This window comes from Coffea eugenioides, chromosome 9 (genome assembly GCF_003713205.1).
Source record: "Coffea eugenioides isolate CCC68of chromosome 9, Ceug_1.0, whole genome shotgun sequence".
Taxonomy (NCBI): domain Eukaryota; kingdom Viridiplantae; phylum Streptophyta; class Magnoliopsida; order Gentianales; family Rubiaceae; genus Coffea; species Coffea eugenioides.
The window spans coordinates 16,692,384-16,704,088 of record NC_040043.1 but is presented as its reverse complement, the minus strand read 5'-3'; the positions used below and the strand labels follow the sequence as shown (position 1 = coordinate 16,704,088).

Here is an 11,705-nt window from a genome sequence, read left to right as displayed (position 1 = left end):
TTTTAGTTGAAATTATATTGAGTAAAAAGTAAGTATTTGAACCCGTTCCTTGAGAAGCCATGTGCTTCTTGGCTACATTTTTACCATGCAACTGAAAGCAGAAGGCAAGTCCACCTGCATACCAACCTTTGTTTCAGGGAACCGGTGATAGAGTTGACAAACAAGGTTTCTTTTTCTTTGGTGGTAAATGCAGACCAGGTTTCTTGACTGCAAGCAGAAAAAGAAACGACGAAATTGTATTTGCCTCGGCCTTCCGTGGTGCTCCGTCAATGTTGTATCTTCTGGGAGTGGTTATATGATTTCTATGTCCTTGGAGTTTCACGCAATCCTGTGATCCGTGGACAGACAAGGACACAGGATATCGATGTGATGGTGAAGCTTCTTGAATATTATTTACCCTAATGTCTCTTACGCAAAAACAATCATGGATTTGTCCAATAAGCTTTAGATTCTAAGTATATTCTATGAACAGTTCTCTGAGAATGCATCATGGAAGCAAAGTCAATGATTTAATCATATCTATGAAAACATATCTTCCTAATTATACGAGGGTTGATTTTTTTGGTTAAACATGGTGCAAATTTGATTTTTTATTTTTTCTTAAACAAAGAAAGACCAATGTTAGCAACAAGGGAATATTGAAGAAGCTGAAAATTTTTTACAAACAGCACCAGTTATGCAACTGTGATGACAATCGGGCAAGTTTGGTAGTCTGAGTTAAGCTTAGAAGATGAAGCATTTAGCTGCGGTGATCTGAAGCTAATTTCTTTCTAGAGGTCACTTTTGGAACGCCAAAACTTCTATGTTGGCGGTGAAAGGTGAGCCTTTCTATTACAAGAAAACCGCTAGCTTCTAGAAAGAGAATGAAAATTTGTGAGACGAAGGAAAGGGCCATGCACAAGGCAGCTTTTCACCATAGTGGAGCTCCTGAACCCAGCAATGCGAAGATTCATGTAATCTTATCAATTTCGCAGCCACATTCCTTTACTAATTTGCTGGTCCTAGATCTTGCTTTGTTGACTAAAGGCTTGGTTGTCTAATTGCTTTGCAAAAAGATCAAAAGTCGCTTCAACAGCATGGTTCAAAGTCGCGGTCATGGTTCGAACCGTTCCACATCAGTCTTGACATATCAGTCGGGGTTTCGGCGAGACGCAGATTTTTAAAATATTTAATATTCTAAAAAAGTAAAAAAATAATAATAAACAAAAATAATAAAAAATTAGCAAAAATAATAAAAATTCGAGTTGATTCGGGACGACTCTGCCGTTTCTATCCGTCTCAGAGATGTCTCGGCCGAATTCTCGATGATTCTGTCAAGTTCTCAGCGATTCATTATCTCGGAGTTATCTCGTCCCGGTATCGGATTGGAAAACTCCGTTCCGGTGACGACTCGGCCAAGTCATCTCGGTCTCGGCCGAGTCTTAAAGCTGATGGTTCTTCTCTTAGAATTCCAAGCTACTTTGGAGGAGAGGATTTCATTGAGACAGATTGGGAAAAATATGCTTGTTGGTTTCTCCTCCTTTCTAGAGTATAAGACAAGTACGGAAGCACAAGTAACAGCTCTTCTTAAGAGGATTAAGCTGTGCTTAGATGGGAATCTTCATCAAGTGACTGTTGAAATTGATTCTAAGTTAATGATTCATATGGGTTTTGTGTCTTGCGACGATACCAGGGAAAATTGAGAGCACCATGTGGAAGTGGAACTTCAAACGCTTTACACATCACATGGAAAGTCCTTTGTCTTTAAACACGTTTCTTAACAGGCAAATTGGTAGCTAATTTGTAAGCTAATGGAGCTAGTTCTTCAAGAACAAGTAAAGTGCACAATAACTTAGATTTGACAAATGATTTTGGGGCTTTATTGGATTGGACACTTTGCATGTCGTGTACATCTGCATTGTATAACACTTAGAAAGCTCTATATCGCTTTCTTTTGTATCTTTTCATTAAATATCAGTAAAACGGGTAGAATTCTATCCTAATTTTTATTACAACAAGTGACTTTCGTTTCTTTTCTTTATTCTTTTTAAGGGTCATCAAATAATTTTGAGATTTTTTTTCTTTACGCATGATCTTTGTATTTTCTACTAAAATACTCCAACAGTTTAAGAATTGTAGCAGCACCGCACTCTTCTATCTGCCAAAAGTTGATGTCAACTTGTTTTGCAACCCGGTACTGTTTCATCCTGTCAAGTTGCATTGCGACATCTCCTTGTGTGGATAAAGTTGGGGAAGAACCCCACCCATGTAGTATTAATGTAGAGTTGTTGAAGTGCCAACCCTACCTTTAACGCACCTATTATTGTTTGATTATCGTCTTACCATATCATGCACCCAACCTAGGCCCATGCCCTGAAGGTCAATATCTCTTTCCAGCTCCCCACATGCCTGCTTAACCTCCAAGCCATAACAATACATACGAAAATGATGAACCCCATTTGTCAGATGTAATGAGACCCTGGATGGCAACTTCCATATTGGTTTTGAGATGGCATCAAACATATCAGTTGCAAGAGAATAGATGTCAAACAGGGCACAATGAACTGTCCCACAAGTTTGCAAGGGAAATTTATCATTGATCTTTTTCTGGAGCTTGCCAAGGCATAACCATAAGATACAAGCAGAATATAACTAGCATACTTGCGGTAATGCAGGAAAATTCGAGAGTCGGTTTATTGGCTGCTTGAAAACTAGGCTTAGGATACCTGAAAAAGAGCGGTGCTCATAATGATTTGGCATACATACTTTTAAGTACCCAGAAAGGCGAGCACGTTCAAATGTTGGAAACGATCAGTATGCATAAAATGGAGAACATATTTTATTCTTCAATCTAAAATGGGTATAAAATGAGAAGAAATAGTGGATCGTAAACACGGTTGCTGTTTAAGAGGATCACATATTAGCATAATTACATTAAATATAAGTTTTATACAAAATACTAACTGAGAAGACAGTTCTTCCTACTGAAATATATGGAGTATATGCTATATGCTACAACATTACAGAATGAGATTAACGTCTTAATTACTTCAATCAATCTAGTAATTGAGAGATCCAACTGATGTCATCCTGGTAATCGCATTCCTGGGCTCTTGTAGGCTTGCATAGTCATCACAGCTTCCATTTGGTAGCCTTGAGTTGGGAGCTGAGTTGAGAAGCTCGAGACCTCGTTTGCCCATGTGCTGCACCTCTTGTGGTGAGAGTATTTTAATGCACCACACATTGTTAACGAACTCCCTGCAGTGTTTGTCAGAATCAATTAAAACGCCACACTTTCATGGGGATGTAAAAAAAAAAAAAAAAATTAAAGACGACCAAAAAGGAATTGTTTAATATGGCAAGCAAATGTAGACCACCTCATAAGGATATTAACAATTGGAAAGGAAAGTAAACGAACAATAGACTATTTCATTGCATTTTTCTTTGGGTTTGTTTTTCCCTCTCTTTTCTGCCCCTTCAACCTTAAGAGCAAAGAAAAATACCATAAAAGCCTCGACATGAATTGAGTACAATGTGCTGCTTTACAACAAAAGAAGCTTGATAAAGCACATAGCAATAAGCTGTCATGCATCATACTCAAGTGATGCACAAACACCACAGACGCAAGCAAATTGGTGTTTGAAGATAATAGATAGGTAAAAATCTATGACAGAAGAAAATAAAGATACTCACGGCCAAGGATCATCACCAAGGAGAAGGACATCATTCTCTCGGTCAACGAACACAAGCTGCCAGCCTGATCTCAAAGGGTCCTCCAAAAGGCCCTCAAGGCCAAATAGTCGAGCAAGCTCAATACGCAACTCATGGTAGCTGCTGAATTTGCTGATGTCTAATGACCTCCCAAAGGACCCTGACTTGTAAACCTATTAAAAGCGCAACTAACATATGAAAAAAGGCAGGAAAGACATTTATGGGAGTGCTTTGTTAAATAGTAAGACAACCAAATTCTCATGAGGATTCATGTGTCATCTGGAGTTACCATAGTTGTCACCAGCAAAAGTGTCATTACCAAGGCAACTTACCTTAACAAAAGTTCTGGTAGCGGGGTTTCCCTGCCCAATATTGTCAGGAGACCGCAGAAAACCAGATTCCTGAATACAACTTGAAGGTGTCATTTCTGGATTCTGTTGAAACTTGGTCCCCGTAGTACCAGCATAATTGGAAGAAGGAAAAGGTATCGTAGTACACCCACTATCACTAACTACTCCCCTAAGGTTTGACATCCCGTTCTGGATAAGAAGTGATGAAGAATCTATGTTTACTCCGAACAAAAGGCTATTCTGGGGATCATTGGTCCCTTCTTGGTCTATGGAGCACTCCCTACCAGGAAATGGTGGCAAAGAAACTGAATTTTGAGATATACTGTTGTTAGGTGGTCCCATTTCCTCCATTAAAGGTGATATACATTGTGATACACCCGAAGGAAGGATAGGATCAATTGCCACTCGTTTTGGTGGCCAACCACTAGGAGATAACAAGGAGCTGGATCTAGGCACACTGAGAAGATGGGATGCTTCATCCTGGGGCACAGAACCCAACAGACTCTGCAGTGGAGACAGAATAGAGCTGGTCACAGAATTACCATTAGAGTCCGAAAAGCTCTGCTGGTGCATGGGAGAGATAGCTTGGATCGAATGTGACTGGACCTGAGAGCTTGAAGTCAACTGAGGCAGGACAGTTGCAACACTTGAAACCTGCTGATGATCATTTACTTGCTGTTGCTGTTGAGGAAGAGGTTGCTGCTGCGGAAGAGGTTGCTGCTGCTGCTGCTGTTGTTGCTGTAAATTACTATAAGAATTCTGATGATGCAATTGTTGCTGAATTAGCAGTGATGGAGCTTGAGATTGTGATTGTGCTGGGGACTGGCTTCCTGGAAGGCCTTGTAAAAAGGTAGGCTCAGGCTGAGACTGCTGCAACGTTTGAGGTTGCACTAAACTAGTTGGTCTGTTAGCAATGCCTTGGGTTTGATGAAACTGTAGAAGAGAAGATAAGGCCTGCTTGGATGGGCCTACAGCCCTCATCTCCTGAAGAGCAGCAGCAGCCATAGCTTGGTAAAGGTCTGTTTGCATGCCAAGAATTGGAGCATCTACCCTTGGCTGCATCCAAGGTGCCACTCCAATTCCCTGATAGTTAAGACAATGTAATGCACGCTCCCCAACATCTCCACGGAACCACATTAGTGGAGAATTGATTCCCATTTCATCATCCTTCATCCCTGAGGCCGCCAAAAGATAAAAGGTTATAGCCATATTGCATGATATGACATGAGCTCTAGGCTCTAAGGCTTGATATGACACGTAGCAAAACAAATATGCATGGCAGGATAAGAAAATCTCCTCCCTACCCTGTAAATCACACCATGAGAGAGAGAGAGAGAGAGAGAGAGAGTATAAGAATCTAATAAACCATAGGTACCGCAAAATATACCATTGAAGGAAGGCAGCCCCAGTGGCCATGGTCTCTTGAGTCTTAATGGGAATGGTGATGGATACATCGGAAATGTTGTCAAAGGTTCAATTTCCCACAGAGACACTCTTGGTTGCCTCTCTCCAGCAGTCGATTCATCCCAGCCAACCTACACAAATGAAGTTAAAGCTCCTCAAACCAGTATCCAGTAATTTAATTGATTGCTTACACCAGAGCTGTCATTTCAAAGTGTTTGATCATTTTCATGTTGGTATATGTGCATACCTTCACTGATCGCCAATATGAATTCGGCCACCGAACTGGATCCAAGTCACTTATGCCAGTAATTGTGCCCATGTAGCTGAATTTAAAGATTAACATATTCAAAATCTTAAAACTAGAAAATGTACAGAACTTTTCCAGGTTAAGGGAAGTAAAAAGAATTTAGATACCAAGAATGGTGATGAAATTGATGCCTATTATACCAATTGCAATTTCTCTTTTACATGCTTGCACATTTTGAGTATAATTTGCTGAAATGTCCATATAAGTGACTAAAGAATGAAAACTTGAAAATGTGAAGCTAAAACAAGGAAGAAAGATCTTTTATAACACTTCAAGTTAAATTGTTTCCTTACACAGCAAAGGGTAAATGAATAAATAGCAACAGACAACTAAACTAAAAAACAGCTGAAGCAGGCAACTTACCGCCGAACACTAGATTCTTCAGTCTCGAACAGCATCCTGAAGCGCATGCCAACAGAGACTCTAGTGTGGTAGACTGCCTTTACATACTTGGCCAGTGGTATGACAAACTCTGATGGACTAGCCCTGAATTTATAGTTCAATAAGAAAAGACACAAGTCGACGATATGAAAGGTCGAATTTAATTACAGTATGACAAACTTTGATGGGATAGTCGACATACCTTGGATTGTAAAATATGGTGAAACGGCTATTAGTTGCTGCAGCATGAGCAGCAGCTGCAAGAAGCCCCAAGTGCATGCTGTCACTTGATAAAACTGAAGAAGGCATCACAGTCTGTGGCCGATTAGCACGTCGAATACCTAAAAGTAACTGGTTCTTCTCATTCCTGATGCATTGCAAACGAGTCAAAATACATGCTTGGGTTATAGTGTGAATATTATTTTGCATGTCAAAGAATTAGTTAGGTAGGCAAGAGAAACAGATGAAACATTAAGGTTAAAAAAGTTTAGCAGACAACTGAATCTTCACAAGTTCTATCAGTCAGGCAAAAACAAAAGCCTCTGCATAAAGAACAAGGTTGTCAGACATCTTTAGGAGAAAGTTATAGGACTGTTTTTTAAGTTTCTTCCTTTATGATTATATTCACATACCCCTCCTGTTCCTCTTAACTCCAAACTTTGCATGCTAAAATTAACTGCTGCATCCTGATCACTGTAGTAACAACCAAATAAAGTATGTGGTTGCTGACAACATCATCCCTGTTTCTGGCATTCTGCGAAATTTCCTTATTCTTGTTATGCCAAGTTCCATGACATAGATGATAGATGATCAGTTAGTTAAACAATCTCATGCAATCAAATCCTTGCATTTCTTTTCTTTACAAGAATTGAATAATATAATTCATACATCTCATAGGAATGATGGAAAATGGATAAAAGTATGAACATATTGATGACTCGACCACCTACCATATGAAAAGGACTGAATCCCCTGCAACAAGCCGTTTTGCACTTACAAATACACTCCAACCTGTAGTGAGAAGATGCCTCTTTGGCTGGCCTGTGATAAGAATAAACCATTAGTCCTGGTAGTCATCATTTTGCCAATTTATGACACATTCTACGTAATTAATTCAGAAGTCACAGTTTTCATGCAACAATTTTTCTTTCTATGTATGCGGTACAAGCTTGGATTTGACGAACGTGAATATCAATGGCTAATACTAGCTACCATGTAGACCTTGCTATAAACTTCAAAATTACCAGATAAAGCAAAAGTTAGAATAGAAAAGGGGGGAGGTGTTTGAAGACCCATGGTGAGGTATCTAACAAAAAGCAATAATTTTTCAAGTGGTCAGAATTCATAATTTCCATAATTATTCTGGCTAATTAGAAAAGTAAATTTTTTTTCTGGCCACATGCGAATGCAATGCATGATTTGCAAGAGTCATGTGTTTTTTTTCTTGAAAGTTATTAAATCACAGGTTCATGACTGGAAGATTCAAAGTCAGAATCCTTCTTTGTTGAGATGACTCAATCAAAAGAAGCCTGAGATGTTGTATACTATCACCATCCTCAAGCTTTTAAGATTATAAGAACACAGCTACCAAGTGGTGTTACTCCTTGTTGTTACTTGAAGTTAAGGCCTATGTCCTCCAACATAAAGCAGAAGCAAAAGCTTAAGTGTGCAGAGACAAATTGATCGGACCAACATGTCAAGTTTGCCTGGAAGGTGAAATTTTTTTCATGGAAAAAATGAAAGAAAAAACCTAGATTACTTTAGTGATCATGTAATTTTAACTACAGGGCAGCGGCAGTAGCTTTATATTTTCTAATCTATCCAGTACCAACAAAAAACCCAAAATCCCAACAAAAATCGCCCTGCCCTCTTGCCTCTCATGATCAAAATCGTAATAGTCCTCACCTCGGAAAATATGCCTGAATTTCCATTCATTATCATGCAGATCTCTTGCAATCAACTCTTGGGCTGGAGGTTGCTGGGAGAAATCCTGCAAGTTGGTATCAAACCATCAGATGCGTACTGCATACATGCACAGGACAGAAGGCTCAAAGCTAGATGGCCACTTCATAGGTATTTAAAAGTGTTTACCAACGGAGGGAAAACTTTTTCAGCTGCACGGCGAGGAACTGAAAAACCACCATGAGTGCTTGTATCACTTGCAGTCAATGTTTTGCAGAAGTAATTTGTTGGCTGTTTGCTGGGAGAACCCAAATCTGCAGGAAGGTAGGAAGCCTCCTTTTGCTCTTGCTGCATGAAGGCCAATTGCCATTCAAATAAAAGTTGAAAGGACAGTAAGGAGATAGAGAATCAGAAAGAAAGAGAATCAGAACTTCTTCATCAAATCAGAGTTGACATACAGGACTCAGGGGTTGCAAGGTCATTTGAGCATAGACCTCATCTGTCTCCACATCGGCCTAAAGTCAACGCAACAATGTTCATTAGAACCAGTCCTTCGTCTGCTCAATTGAAAACAAGGCAGAGAAAAAACTCTGTCTACTAAATTGAAAACAAGGCAGAGAAAAAAACTCACATGCATAGTGACATTGTGAAGTTGACAGATTAATTGTGGTGGTAAGCTTGGGTAATTAGGTATATGAGCGTCAACTTCCTTGTTGGTTGAGGCAGCGACCTACACAGTATGTATCAATAATAAGATGATAACACGGTTCATAAATTTATAATTAGGTAGAAACATTCAGCTTTGGAACTCAAGGACTAAAATGTTAGAGCAAATAGCAAACTGTCAAACTCAGACATAAGAAACAAGTAGACACCTAAGCATGTTGACGAACTAAAAGGATAAAAGGCAAAAAAAGCAGCAAAATTTTGCCCAGCCAAACAGGAAAAACATAAGGAATTATTTTGACAAGAAAAACAATTAACAAGCAATCAAACTTCTCAAATATTTTGACAAACTTTTCCATGCTCAATGTTCAAAGAGGAGAACTAGGAAACTCAAAATCTTGATAACTAAATAGTTTCCATGAGACACATAGACAGAAATAAAATTGACTCAAAAGCAAATGAACACGAGCAACTACTTATTGTATGCTGAAATTAGCCATGAAATGACATAGCCCTATATTAAGAGAGAGAGAGAGAGGGAGGCTGAATCTGGAAGACGCACAGAGAAAGTTCCCTAACCTAGAACTGTGAAGAAGGGCTTTCTGTATACATGAATTTTTTAGCCCAAAAAGTACATCACTTCAAGTAGCGACCTGGAAATCAAGGGACATGTAAAAACAAGAAACTGACCTGCTCGCTATGACCTTGAGGAAAATATACCACGCGGCTCCCAATAGCAGGTAGGGAAACAAGAGGACCAGCACATGCATGCCAAAGTTCAGAATTCAGGCACCTCTTTTCCCCTGCAGTTTCAATTTTCATCAAGACGATAGAGGCATAAAATCCTTTCAGTAGGAGGGTATTCTTAACCAATGCTTAAATCTTATGCAATCACAAGCTAAAAGACAACTTATCAAGGAGGATAGACACGCTAATCGTCCCTCACTGATACTCTAAAACGAAAAAGAGGGCAGATGAACTCCAAAACTCAACCGTACCACCAAATTTAAACTCGAGAACATTATTTCTTATAGGTGGATATGAGATTCCTTGATGGAAAACTTGATTGGAGTATCAGCTAAACTCAAGAATCTAACTACATAGTTCACATCTTAGATACAGAACCAAAAAGTGTTATGTCAAAAGAGGAAAGCAATTAAAACAGGCACAGAAACCAACCAACAAACTCAATCAACAATGAAAAAGCAAATTAAAGCAGATTCACCTTCAGGAGGTTGCTGGGTGAAACCAGCAGGAGAGAGCCTCATTTCTGTAGTTTCAACAAGAAACTCTGAAGCCACAATAGCTAATCCAAATCACTCACCAGAAAGTTCCTTAACCCCACACCAGAGTATTGCACTTACTGCACTAGACCTTCTTTCAGTGACCACCTTTTACTGCAACCCCCGGTAAGTCCTCCACTTTGCCTCCTCCAAACACACAAAAATCTCCATGCAGGGAATATATAGACACAGCCCCCTCACCACCACTACCACCACCACCACCTACCGACCAGCTTTTTTAGGAAGGATTCAAGAGATAACACTTCATAGTTGATAATTGATCAAAAATGTGCTTTTTGTGCCTCTCAAAAATCTTCAACCAAAACCAGTTCCACTATAAAAGACGATAGATTTAAGCTTCATCAGTTCTTGAATTTCCTCACCCAGCATACCCAAAAGCGCGCATATGCAATCAGGAGCTTCATATGTATCAACTTGTCAACGACCACATTCCATCCAACTCCAGGCTCCCAATTTCCCCAAAAAATCCAACCTTTTCAGCCCAAACAACCAAAACTCACAAAAACTAAAAAGCCAAAAGCTTTGCCGAGTTCACAGATCTCAGTTAAAGGAGAGCAAAAACATCAAAATTTAACCACAACCAGCAAAATTCCTCAGGGAGCTTAAGAGAACCAAAACCCACCTCAAGAAAAGACCTTAGAGAAAATCCCAGATCTTATTTTCGCTAAATTCAGTGAATTCAGCTCATAAACAAGCATATTGTGCAAATTCCATGGAAGCTCAACCACATGAGTGACAGACACTTCAATGTCAAATCTCAGCTTTCCACTCACATGCACTTTTGGCAATTAAAGGTTATACTTATTCATGTATCCAGTAGAGAATATCGTACACTAATGGTTGATTTAGAAAGCTGTGGCTTTGCTTTGAGGTGCCAGGAATGAATGATAATGCAGCAGGTAGGAGTTTGAGTGAGGGTACTAAGATGGTACTGAGTTGGCTCTGCTTCACTACTTTGTGCCTTTTTCAAGTCTCTAGACTCTCTACGCTACAGCGTATGCAGTATAAGTATGTTGTGTTATCATATATCCATCTTTCAAGTGGGCAAATCCTGTATCTACCGCTAGTGCGTTGCAATTTTGTATTGTATGTTTTGGATTTTACAGCAAATATCTAATACTACTTCTTTAGTAAATTTTAGGGATAATTTCACGAAGCTCCCCTGAGGTTTCTAATTATTTCACTGGCCTCCCTCTAATTTTTAAAATTACATTAACCTCTCTTGAGGTTAATTATTTTGTAATATTTAGACCCAATGAATAATTGAAAAATAATATTAGAAGAGAGAAAATAATATGATTTCATTATTACCCCTTATCTACTATATTATTTAATTAATTTAACACCAACCCACACATTAAACAAAAAACACTAAAACTTGTTATTTATCGCTAGGGAAAAAATCATATATAATATCAAAAAATAGTATATCATTTTATAGTTTTCACTTAATATAAGATTCAAATTATTTTTTTCAATTCAAAGCCTATTGTCAAATACGATCAATAATAAATAATTAAAAAATTTGCAAATATTACAATGAACAAACTTTAACATCACAAATATTCTTGTCAACATATTAAGGTTTGTTTCTGGAATTTTTATGGTATTAAAGTACACTCTTTGTAATATTTTGATTACAATTTTTTTTTGATTATTTGTTGTTGATTTTGTTTGACAATTGATTTGTAACTAAAATAA

General features: G+C 38.6%; 1 protein-coding gene across 2 annotated transcripts; it reads right to left on the bottom strand.

The window, feature by feature from the left end:
- Nucleotides 1-2,847: 2,847 nt before the first annotated feature.
- Nucleotides 2,848-10,957, bottom strand: LOC113782876 (auxin response factor 6). Of its 2 annotated transcripts, XM_027328818.1 has the most exons (15): nt 9,926-10,957; nt 9,391-9,503; nt 8,666-8,764; nt 8,493-8,549; nt 8,224-8,382; nt 8,038-8,122; nt 7,083-7,173; nt 6,335-6,499; nt 6,115-6,237; nt 5,692-5,767; nt 5,428-5,575; nt 4,647-5,215; nt 4,023-4,544; nt 3,673-3,863; nt 2,848-3,237 (listed from the first exon to the last, which is right to left on the bottom strand). In XM_027328818.1, the coding sequence occupies exons 1-15, from the start codon at nt 9,966-9,968 to the stop codon at nt 3,039-3,041; spliced, it is 2,640 nt and encodes an 879-aa protein (XP_027184619.1). In that variant the 5' UTR covers nt 9,969-10,957; the 3' UTR covers nt 2,848-3,038. The 2 variants fall into 2 exon arrangements, with proteins under 2 accessions (XP_027184619.1, XP_027184618.1); XM_027328817.1 differs by having other exon boundaries at nt 4,023-5,215.
- Between the last annotated feature and the right edge of the window lie 748 nt (nt 10,958-11,705).